The sequence below is a fragment of the Panthera pardus genome, unplaced genomic scaffold, assembly GCF_024362965.1.
Source record: "Panthera pardus isolate Hobbes unplaced genomic scaffold, ASM2436296v1 HiC_scaffold_13, whole genome shotgun sequence".
Classification (NCBI taxonomy): Eukaryota; Metazoa; Chordata; class Mammalia; order Carnivora; family Felidae; genus Panthera; species Panthera pardus.
Genome location: NW_026526688.1, coordinates 146366760 through 146378968, shown reverse-complemented (window position 1 = coordinate 146378968; position 12209 = coordinate 146366760). Strand labels below are relative to the sequence as shown.

Sequence of the window (12209 nt, the reverse complement as noted above, 5' to 3'; positions counted from 1 at the left end):
ACTCTAGTAGCTTCCTATTGCTGTTGTAACAAACTGCCACAAACTCAGCCACTTGAAACACAGTTCTGGAGGTCAGGAGTTATCCTACAGTTATCTACAGTTCTCCTACAGTTAGTTATCCTACAGTTCTGGAGGTCAGGAGTCTGCAATAGGTCACATGGGTGTTCACAGGGCTGCATTTCTTCAAGAACCACTGGGAATAATCTGTTTCCTTGACTTTTTCCAGCTTCCAGAGCTCACCTGCATTCCCTGGCGTATGGTTCCCTTCCTTCATCTTCAAAGCCAGAAACATCAGACCAAGTCTGTCTTTTGCTGCCATCTCTCTAGTTTTGTCTCTATGGTCTCCCTCTTCCACTTCTCAGGACACCCCCCAATAATCCAGGATAGTCTCCCTATTTAAAGGCCAACTGGAGCACCCGGGTGGCTCGGTCAGCCAAGAATCTGACTCTTGATTTTGGGCTTAGGTCATGATCTCCTGGTTCATGAGATCCAGCCCACATCCAGCTCTGTGGTGACAGCGTGGAGGCTTCTTGGGATTCTCTCTTTCCTCTCTCTCTGCCCCTCCCCTGCCCACATGCTTGCTTGTGCTCTCTCTCCCACTCTCAAAATATTTAAATATAAATAAGCATTAAAAAATAAATAAAGGCCAATTGATTAGCAACTTTATTTTATCTGCAAACTGAATTCCTCTTGCCATGTAACATAACATATTCACAGGTCCAGGGATTCAGATGTAGACCTATTGTGGTGGGGAGGGGGGAGCATTATTCTACCTACCACAGCCATCAGATCCCATGCACTATGCTGGGAGGCCCTCACATGTGTTCTCTTTGGCATCCATCCTCCTTTTTCTTTAACTACATCCCAGTATTCCCTCAGGTAACCAACCCACATTCCACTCACAATCCCTATAAGTCAAGAGTAAAATGTCCCAGTTCAGGCCAATCAGGGCACTGCATCCCCTGACCATAGAGAATCGTTCAAAGCCAAGTAGCCAATAAAAGCCCCACCAGGAATTTTTGCTGGAGCTGTCAAAAAACAAGTGTTCTGTGGGACGCTTGGGTGGCTCAGTCAGTTAAGTGTCCAACTTCAGTTCGGGTTATGATCTCAGTCTGTGAGTTCAAGCCCTGCGTCAGCTCTGTGCTGACAGCTCAGAGCCTGGAGCCTGCTTCGGATTCTGTGTCTCCCTCCCTCTCTGCTCCTCCCCCACTCATGCTCTGTCTCTTTCTCTCAAAAAATAAATAATCATTAACAAAAAAAAAAAAAAAAGTGCTCTGCTTACTGGGGTAAAAGGTAGAATGATAGCCCAGAGATGCTAGTGACAGTCTTTGCCACAACCTGAGGCACGACCAATCATATCCTGATAAAGAAATAAAGCCAAAGCAGGAAAATGAGAAAGAAAGAAGAGTAGAGGGAGGAAAGGGAGGGATTTCTGACATTATTTGAGCCCTCGGTTCAGCTCTACCTGACTTTGATTACCTGATCAATTTTGTGTTCCTTAACCAGTGTCAACTGGGTTCCTGTTATTTCCATCCAAAGGAGTCATGATTAATATAGGAACTTTCTCTCAATGAAATGAAAAGGACTTTTAACAAACAAGGTGAAAAGAAGAAAGAATTGTGTCTTGCATACATGAAATATAGTTGGTACAGAATCCATATGGAATAACTGTTTTTGTACCATTCATTCCTTACCCAACTCCTCCCTCCACTGCCATATTCCAACGAATTAAGCAACAGTATATTGAGTTACCAACATTAAGATAATACATGAAAATTGAACTCTCAAAGAGCTGTCACATGGTGAGTTGAGTGGTTGGAGAGTTTACAAGTCCTTGACACAGTAAATTAAGGTTCCTGGAAATTCATGGTGGTAGACAGACCTATCAAAAATGTACCGGTTAGAAAGAGGTGGCTCTCATTGAGTAAAAGTGTTTTAAAAAGCACAAGACTAAGATATAGTACTAATAATAGCTATTGTTCTAACTTGCTTACCAAGTGCCAGCATTTTATGAATCCTTTATAATTCTATGAAGTAAGTAGTAGTAATATGCCTATGTTACGTAGAAGAAAGTGATGCCTTGAGAAGTTAAAGTCATCAGCTAGAAAGTAGTGGAATCAGGCTTTTAAACCAGAGTGAACAGAGTCTGTGCCCCTGACCATTTGATAGAAGCAAGGCAATGAAAACTAATAGGTCCTCTCCTGGATATGCTGGTTATGTTTTAGATTAAGGAATGGACTTTACATGAAAAAGAGGTATTTTTACATATAAAAGAAAGAGAACTCAAACTCATATGAATAATGACTTCAATCATTCTTTTTAATTTGTATGCATACATATATAAAAATATAAGTACTAAATATGAAGAAAATTTGTAGGAAATGGTATTTAACATCTAAGATCCCAGTATTTGAAGATTCATGTATTTAATCCTATGTTACTTCCTACGAGTTTCCTAAATGTTATTTTTGGTTTACCAGTCACTTCAAAAACAAGATAGACTGTTTCATGCTGTTCATAATTTATTCTAAATTCCATAAAGATTCATCATGCTAAATTTGTGGCAATCATTTTTATAAACAAGAAACTGACATTACCACAAAATCTCTCCTAAGGATTTACAGTTAGTCAGCAAAATCATATAAACATATTGGGAAAATTATGATGGATAAATTACATGTGGGAACAAAGATTCCTAAACTAGGAAACTCTTCCCATGCTTTACTAACCATTCGAAAGAATATACAGCTCTCAAATTCTATGAGGTAGATGAATCTTGTCATAGTACTAATAAAATTTACAAAACATTTTTATAATTGCTCTTAAACCATGAACCAGGGTACTTAATAACTAGAAAAATAATTCATTGCATTTTTCAGAGATGGCATAACCAAATATTTAAAAATTACATTCAGATTTAAGAAGAGCAGAACCAAAACTAATTTAAAATGGACATTTTAAAAAATCAATGCTTCCCTATACTACCAGTAAGAGTTCAGGTCCTACAAATTTCAAAAGCCATCTGCCAACACATATCATGTTAATTTGGTTTTACTCAGCCAGCAGCTTCTAGAGCTTTCTCCTAAAGTAGTCATTTGAAAAGCAAGCTGTGTGGCAACATTCATTATGAGAAAATAGGTATTAATAAGTACATAAATTAAGGTTTATTAGGATAATGAGATTAAAATGATGTTCATAAGGATTTTGTAGTGATGTGGAAAATTTCACTAAAATACCAAACAAAACAAAAACAGGTATACAAAAATAACCTACACAACATGTGTATTGAATGATGACTGGGTAACGGGTGCCTTGGTGGCTCAGTCAGTTAAGCATCTGACTTTGGCTCAGGTCATGATCTCACAATTTGTGAGTTCAAGTCCCGCCTCCGGCTCTGTGCTGACAGCTTGGAGCCTGCTTCCGATTCTGTGTCTCCCTCTCTCTCTGCCCCTCCCCTGTCTCGTGTTCTGTCTCTCTCTGCCTCTCAAAAATAAATAAACAAGTAAAAAAAATAAATAAATGATGACTGGGTAAGAACATGCTAAATTGGTATTTAAGATGATTGTCAAAAATCTGGGGTATACAGAAAAATTAAAGAAGACAGTTATAATGGGCACATGTAAAACATCTATGTTCAGAAAGAAAACTAATTAAAAAGAATAAACAATTTGTAACAATAGCAGCAGCACAGTTTAGGAGTAAAAGCTGATATCTATGGGAGCAACATGAAAAAGAAGCTTCCCAAAATTCTGGCATTAGTGTTCCACCTAAGTCATCACTGTTACTATATTCAATCCAAGTAGTGTAACCAAACTCTTCATATTGAAATCACTCATGATTTTACCAGGCAATTTGGCATTGTCCCTAATGGATTTCCAAGGTAATCTGGGTTGGCTCCCCGCAAGCAAAGAATGCTTAGAGATAATCATCCTGGAAGCAGAAGTGACCATGGGGATTTCTTAATATTTCTGAGCAATATTGTGATTATTTGGTACAATGGCAAGAAAAAACAGTGAAAGTAAGGGGAAGAAGTATTTCAGCTAAACAGCAATAATAATTTGCGGGTACTAAATTAACATGCTACACTTCATAACCTCTTCATCTACAAAGCTTAAAACATTTAATATTACCCATTTTGATGCTTAGTGGAGGGGTGGAAGCTAAATCAATAAAGTCAAGTGCACAATCTTTAGTTACAAGAAAGAACAATGGCTAAATGGGTAGCTATTCTAAATTTTACAAAAGATCCCTTTAAATCCCTTTAAGTCACACTTTTTAGTATTGCTGCTGGCACACTGGGTTCATCGATTTTAAGCTTAGGTTATCTTATTTCCCCTGATGCCCGGAACAAGGCAAATGATCTCAAGTAGACATTAGTGCAAAGTTAGTGGGCATTCCAAACCTGTACGTGATTCAGTTCAATTTGGCAAATCTTAACAAATAGATGAGAGACCAATAAACCCAGGTCCCTGAGCTTTGTGGAGTGCAATGAGAAGTTACAAGGAGTCTTGATAACATTGAATAATTAATTGGATAGCCATTATGACCATCAGCATTTTCTTGAGAACCAATTAAACCTGATAAGGGGCGCAGAACAAGAGCATTTAAGAAAATATAGAACACAGGTGAATCCCAATATAATGCCCTGCTCACCAGATCTATGCATTGAATAACAAGTATTTGAGGACCCACAGGGCACCAAGCCCAGTTTTATACACTGGAGATACAGCAATCATCAAGACAAACTGTTTGCTCTCATGAGGTCTACACTAGTAGAAATGCCCACCACGAGCCAAGGACTAGGTGAAGTGACTCACACTAAACCTTGAAAACCAAATAAATACCTGCAAATGATGAAAAAATCTCTCTCAATAAACTGGATATTTGAGAGGACAAGATTAGCAACTTTATTTGGTTAAGAATGGAATGGAATGGAATTTGAAACTGGGAAACAGAAATAGGGCAGAGAAAGATAGATATGCCCTGATTCCAAGAGAGGGGGGTAAGCAAGGGAACTCAGCACAACACCAAACCCTCACAATGATTTTTCCTCTAATGATACTCAGGCAATATCTAAGTGGCAGCTTATGAAACAAAGGACTCAGAGAATTCTTTTGCAGATTCTCCAATTTCTACAAAACGATGATTATTTCCTAAGCCACAAGTGTCACAGAGCAAGGCTCCTTACCCAATCAGGCCAGCCAGCCAGTTGCCCACAATTACCTTAGGCATCCCACCAAGGCCATATTCTGAGTCAGAATGAAAGCGCTCCCTAACATGCCACAGAAGTATGTTAATGACCTCATGAATCACACACATTTACACAGTGCATACACATTCACACATGTACCTATATGCATGTATATGCATGTATGGGTGTATGTATATATACAGATATATGTATGAGTGTATGTGTGTATGGGTGTAGATAGGTAGGTAAATTGTTCCTCTCTGGTTGACAAAGGAGCAGAGAAGTAGGTCAGAGATCAAAACCTATTTACCCATTTTCTCCAGGGTGAATCATACTTTCCCACATATCAAGAGGGCATTTTAGGGGGCGCCTGGGTGGCTCAGTTGGTTAAGCTGCCACCTCTTGATTTCGGCTCAGGTCACGATCTCACAGTTTGTGAGTTCGAGCACAGAGCCCTCATCGGTTCCTCTGTCTCCCTCTCTCTGCCCCTCCCCCACTCGCTGTCTCGTACTCTCAAAAATAAATAAATATTTAAAAAAAGTTTAAAAAGAGGGCATTTTCCCACTGGGTAGAGGGAGAAGGAAAGAACAATCGCCTGTCAACACACTATCTAAATCATATATCTATACATATTCTAACCTGCCCCATCACAACTGCCCTCTCTCTACCTAAATAAAAGCCTTCCTACGTTAGAGAGCTAAAGCGTTATTAAGCACATTTTCATCATTTTCTCAAGCACATGTTGTGTGACTGTACTTACAAAAAGCATTTAAAAACTGGCAAAATTAACCAATCCTGTCAGAAGTCAAGCAAATGGTTACCTATCATGGCGGGGGTGGGGTCGGGGGAAAGGATAGTGCTGAGAAGGTGGCATTCATGCTAGTAATGTACTTACTGTTCCAGAAGCTAGTTACACAGGACTGTTTGTTTCATGAAGAATCAGCAAGGGGTACACTCATATGCACTATCCTGCATGTATATGATACCTCAACAGAAACTATGTTTTTTAATTGAGCTTCCTAATAGTTTATGGTTTGTCACTAATTAATATTTATGTCTTCCTGAGACATTAAATTATGCAGAGAAACTATTCAGAACCATGGACTCTTCTCTAGCCAATTTGAAGACCAAGAAGTTAATTAACTCTGCAAGCCTTATTAGTCTTCCCTAATTGTACCATTCATCAAATGGCACCTCTAAGAGTGGTTATATGAAACCACTTTTAAATTTATTATTGGAAAAAAATTAATTATATGTAGAGGAGGGCATTTGACCAAACTTCCAGGCAGGCAACCCCCTTACACGTGGGGACAAGGGAAAGATGTCTCATTACTACACACATTTTTTTAAATGTATTTTTAAACCCCTTTCAAGAGCTACATAAATGATTATAACCCAAAGCCAAATGATAGCTATACTTTTACTATCACAAGACTCATGAATCAAACCTATTTTTATCTTTATTTCTTTTCTTCACTCGACCTGAAAATGGTAAATAAAAGTGATAGAAATAAAAGAGAGAATCCCCATAAAGCCGAGGCACTTGGGAGTAAGCAAATCTCCAGCAACACAATCCAAGAGTCCCCTGCCCTCCCCTCTTCCATATTGCTACTTATCTTCTTCCTACCAAATTTAAGCACACCTGTGCCACTTCCTTCCCTGTAGAAACCAGCAACCAACGTGATTCATATTAACAAAAGGAATGGGCCAAAGTCTAACTCAGGGCCTTTTACAGGAGAGCATGCTGATTCTATCTGAAAATTTAATCAAAGCAATATACTTTATTCCTTTGATAGAATGGGTAATCTTTTTAAAAATTTTTTAGGCTTATTTATTTATTTACAGAGAGACAGAGACAGTATGAGCAGGAGAAGGACAGACAGAGGGACAGAGAGAATCCCAAGCAGCCTCTGCACTGCTCAACGGACTGAGCCACCCAGGCTGCCCCTAAAATGGATAATCTTAAAACTGCTTTAAAATTTACATATTGAAAAGTTGGGATGTGTAAGTAATCAAACGATTAAGCAATAAAAAAGAAAGATAACTTTCTCTTCTACTTGTTTTGAGGATTTTTTTTTTAAATCCTTCTTTAAAAAGATATATGTTGGGGCTTGGGTGGCTCTGTTGATTGAGTGTCCGACTTCAGCTCAGGTCATGATCTCGCAGTTTGTGAGTTCGAGCCCCGCGTCGGGCTCTCCGCTGACAGCTCAGAGCCTGGAGCCTGCTTCGAATTCTGTGTGTGTGTCTCTCTCTGCCCCTCCCCTGCTCATACTCTGTCTCTCTCTATCTCTCAAAAATAAATACATGTTAAAAATTAAAAAAAAAATTTTTTTAAAGATATATGTTGATGGCTAAATGTCATGAGTTACAAATGACAAATGTCTTCACAGACGCTATATATTTAATGCAGTTCTCAGTCACTCTCCTCTCCTTTGTCCTATTCTTACTACTGAGGTCTAAGCTTGGGGAAGAGTTCCAGCAATGCCAAAGATTGCACACGACAGCATTCTGACATACGCAGATAGCCCAGATCTTGGGGTTCCTGCATTAGTTTGCAAGCATGGAATCCTCTTAGCTCTCTACTACGCACTACAGCAGGTAGCTGCAGAACCTCTCAAGTTTCAATTTCTTCAAATCTAAAAAGGGCACAATGGTGTATCTACCTCATAATGGTTGTGAGAATTAGATGACATAATCTGCGCAAAGCAATTAACACCGCCCAGAGCAGAGCACATAGGCAATGACACATAACTATGTTTGCAGTAATCAAAACTTTTCATCTAAAAGATGACTTTACAATATCACTTGACAAATACAGAATTTACAGAGACTAATATTCTGCCAAAATGAAAATTTATCGTTTAAAGTAATCCAAATTAAATGTATATAAAAAGACTTTGAATTGAGCCTGTCTTCTGGCCAGATGACCTTCAGTCTCTGAATTCAGAACTATTATATTATTATAAACAGCTTCAAAAAAAGAAAAAAAAAAGATCACGTGGACTTTGGAATGACCTGTTACAATTCACATATACTCTCTGAGCCTCAGTCTTCTCACCCATAAAATGGGAGTAATTCCCACATCACCAGGTAATACTGAAGTTTTAGATGTTATTTGCAAACGCCGAGCAGTATCTTACACATTAGCAGATAATTGTTGTAAAGTAGGTGGAATAAGATAAGTCATCGGAGGGCTTATTTAAAGCTGGAAAAATTTTATGGGGCACCTGTGTGGCTCAGTCAGTTAAGCGTCTGACTTCAGCTCAGGTCATGATCTCACAGTCCGTGAGTTCGAGCCCCACATCGGGCTCTGTGCTGACAGCTCAGAGCCTGGAGCCTGCTTCAGATTCTGTGTCTCCCTCTCTCTCTAACCCTCCCCCATTCATGCTCTGTCTCTCTCTGTCTCAAAAATAAATAAACATTAAAAAAAATTAGAAATAAAGCTGGAAAAATTTTAAGAGAAAAATTTTCATCCTGTCTTTCATTTTTCCCTTCTTTGTAGCATTCTTACACTTTGCTTTCTGTTCTAATCAGATATACTCTTCCTAAAGCTACATAAATTGATTTGACTTATCTCCATGCCTTATTCCAATCTCTACATCATCTGCCAAGTACCTACCAGTGGCTTGTCCAAAGACAAGCCTGAAAAAATTGATGCATAAAAAAACCCAACTGCAAATTTTTATACCACTTTAACTCAACCTGAGAAAAGTGGGACCTTCCTCCAGAAAGAGGAAGAGAAGAACAGAAATGTTCCTGGACGACGAATTATTTTTTAACCACCAATGGGAGAAATTTCAGAAACAATATTTTAATTAGCTAATTTCATCCCTTTCTTTCTACCAAGATAAGAATGACATCTGAGAACAAGGCTTACCTATTTGCACCATTTCTTCATTACCAGCCTGGAAAGGAGGGGGGAAAGTAAAAAGAAACAGTTACTGGGTTTCATCTTATCACCTCGTGCGTTTTATTTCTACCATTAATGCTTTTCAGGGGCTAATCAGGAGATGCTGGAGACGAGGACTGGTGCCTAAAGGCTGCACCTTGGTTTGTAGGTTCTTGGGGCAAGAGAATGAGCCATTTCAATAACAGTTTGTTACAGCGAGTTGTTTGCCCGTTTTAATTTTAATATTTATGAAGCCAGCAAAAATAAATACTGACATTCAATATTCTTTTCTTAAAACTCAGATACTGGGTGAGGATTAGCAATGAAAATCTCTAGCTAGAAGGGGGTTTGAGGTATCAGATTTGAGGTCAAGAATCAACTAGACATTCTTCGAGTTTTTAACCTATGGCCAGACCAGGCAGAGCAGAGAAGCTACAAAAACTCACAGAGAAATTCTGTGCTCAAAGTCCCACCGGCCCTGAGCTGATGTGATTTACTACAAACGGCTTGGCTCGTCCCGCTGAGCCTTCTCAAGGACTCTTCTAGGCGCATCGGGCTTCACCTTGAGTCTCCAAAGGGTGGGTGGGGGCTGGGCCGAAAAGAAACAGAGCCGCACTCAACTTAGCTTTAAAAGAGGAGGAGTTGTGCAGAGGGGGAGGGGAGAAAAGCGGCCGGCGCCTCCAGCCTCTGCCCACGAAAACGCAGGGCAGGAAACGTCCCCAGCCCCCCTCCCCAACTGTCAAACCCCAGCCCGGCCGCGGTCCTCCCAGGACACGTGTCTACTGGATCGCTCCCTGTCCGGCCCAGGGACTTCCTGAAACCCCCGCCTCCGGCTGCCCGAAAAAGCTGTGAGTCAGTGAGGAGGAGAGAAAGCCCCGCGAACCCGACTCCGGCGGCAGCAGCCAGAGCACTGGGATCCCGGACCCAGCGTCCAGAACTTCATTCAAGCGCCCAGACCGCCCTCCGGAAAGGGGAAACCCAGATGGCCCGGCGAGGATGCGAATTGGCTGCAGTTTGTCACCAGGAATTGTTACGAATGCCGCAAAAGGGGGGGGGGGGGGGGGGGGAGCCCTAGGTGTGACAAGCCTTGGGCTCCCAGAGGCAGAGTCATAACCCCCACCCTGCAGTGCAACCCCCCACCCCAGAAAGCCCCGCACGATGCGCCCAGCCCTCAAACACCGGTCCTGAACGCACAAGATAACAGGGAAGGGTGGGAGGGGGGAGGAGGAAAGAGAGGAGGGGAAAGAGGGGAGGAACTTTTTCGGGAAAAGGTTGGGTTTGAGTTTTTTTCTTGTTATTATTTTCCACTTACTTGTCCATCAGCTGAAGTCCTAACCTCTACCAGAGCGGCTGCTATCAACCAAAGTGACAGGAGAACCATCACGAGTCGAGTTCACTTTTCAACTACTGGACAAAACAGATGCCCAGAGCAAACCCCCGCCCCCCCAAAAAGAAGTTTCTTAAAAAAAAAAAAAAAAAAAAAAAAGGAAAAAGGAAAAAATGCAGAATAAAAAAAAAAACTGATCTTCTGTGATTTGCTTCAATGAAAATGAAATTTGAGCTCTGAGACTGGCCCCCTCTGCTCTGCAGTTCTTTCCACTTCACCTTCTCACCCCGTCCTCCCAAACAGAGTGTGCAGGAGCGAGAAGGTGCTGCGAGCCGGGCACGGGCTGCGCCGGGAGAGGGGGAAGGGACCAGGGGCTTCCAACTATCTGCGCCCGAAGCAGCTTTTCCTAGGCTTTTCGAGCACCATTGGTCCCTAAGGTTAGCGCGGAGAATGCTTGGGTGCCCTGGAGCACAGCAGGGGGAAGTATTAGCGAGAGAGACGAGCGAGCGGGAGCGGGAGAAAGAGGCAGCGAGAGGGCGACTCCGCCGCTCACACAGAGGTGGGGGCGGGAGGAGCCGAAGGGGAGGAGGAGGAGGCTGGCGGAGGAGGTGGGAGGAGTGGGACGCTAGCCGGCTCCTGTTGCTCGCAAAGCGGCGGTCTGCTGGCTGCCGGCGACCCGCCGGGCGCTAATAAGGCGGCCGGAGCCCCCCGGGCGGCCCCTCCCGCCGCGGCGCCCACGTCACGCGGGGCCGGGGCCCGCGCCCCCCGCGCCCGCCGGGATGGCCGGGGCGGGTGCGGCCGGCGCGGGAGGACGGCGAGTAGTGGGGAGGAGTGGAGAGGATCGCTCAGGCGGCCGGCCCCAGGCAGGGTCAGGGTTCCACACCGCTTAGGTGGGGGGGCTCGTGTGGCCGGGGGTCGACCACTCGCCCTCCCCGAGATCCTGTCCTCCCCCGGAGAGATGGGCTAGGGGAGGGGGCGGTCCAGGGGAAGCCTCGGATCCCTACTGGCGGGACGGGCGTTGAGTTAATTATAGGAAGGGGGAGGGTCCAAGGGCCGCTCCTGGGCTTTAGGCAATTCACCTCCTCCAACCTCCAGTGTTCTCCCAGCCAGGGAAAAGCCTCCCCCGGAGAGAACCCCTAGAACCTCCAGGGCTCAACGATGCGGTCATCTGCTCTCCAGACGCCTACCACGTTTTGTGGGGGTGGGCCCTCCCCCCGCTTTAAGTTCTTGTTTATGCTTTACTCGTTTATATTACTTTTGAAAGATATCATGTCTCTTCCTTGACTCACCCGGATGCTTCCGTTTATCACTAGAGTACACAGGCCTCCGTGTCTCTTCCTCTCACCAAGATTAAGTTATCAAATGATATCTGCCCAGTGTGGCCAGAGCTTCCTGGGAGGAGAAGACAGCAACCTGGGCTCCAGGGCCCGTGAAGATGTGAAGACACTTTGCTAGAATCCAAGCCCAGGCTCACTTCCTGAGGAAGACCCCTGTGGGCGCTTTCCAGGGAACAGAGGGCTGGAAAAGAAAGTATTTTCCTCCTCTGACCAGTTTCTGATTCTCACTCCCTGGAACAGACCAGAAGAGGGGGGTGATTAGGCACAAACTGTAGGTATAATCCTCAAGACCTCAACTGCAAAGAGTCTTGAAAAGGCCTACCTAAGGTAAAATGTGTAGAACCTAATGTTTATTTTACCAAGGGATTCTTCAGTAAGTCATAGTTCCTTTTCTTTTTTAAAAATGGTGCAGAGTTTGGAGGTTTCTTATACTTTGATTCATTAGTGAAAGGTTCCATCTTTAAC

At 42.9% G+C, this 12209-nt stretch overlaps 1 protein-coding gene across 2 annotated transcripts in view; it reads right to left on the bottom strand.

Moving 5' to 3' along the window:
- The window catches only part of ADAMTS3 (ADAM metallopeptidase with thrombospondin type 1 motif 3), a 261425-nt gene extending 250327 nt beyond the window's left edge, over positions 1–11098 (bottom strand). Inside the window, exons 1-2 of one of the 2 annotated variants that reach the window (XM_019467868.2) lie at positions 10393–11098; positions 9069–9096 (exon numbers count right to left, since the gene is read on the bottom strand). In XM_019467868.2, the coding sequence (XP_019323413.1) occupies positions 9069–9096; positions 10393–10461 (97 nt within the window). In that variant the 5' untranslated portion in view covers positions 10462–11098. Of the gene's footprint in view, positions 1–9068; positions 9097–9526; positions 9733–10392 lie in introns of those variants that run through there. The other variant, XM_019467879.2, reaches the window with a different exon arrangement.
- Between the last annotated feature and the right edge of the window lie 1111 nt (positions 11099–12209).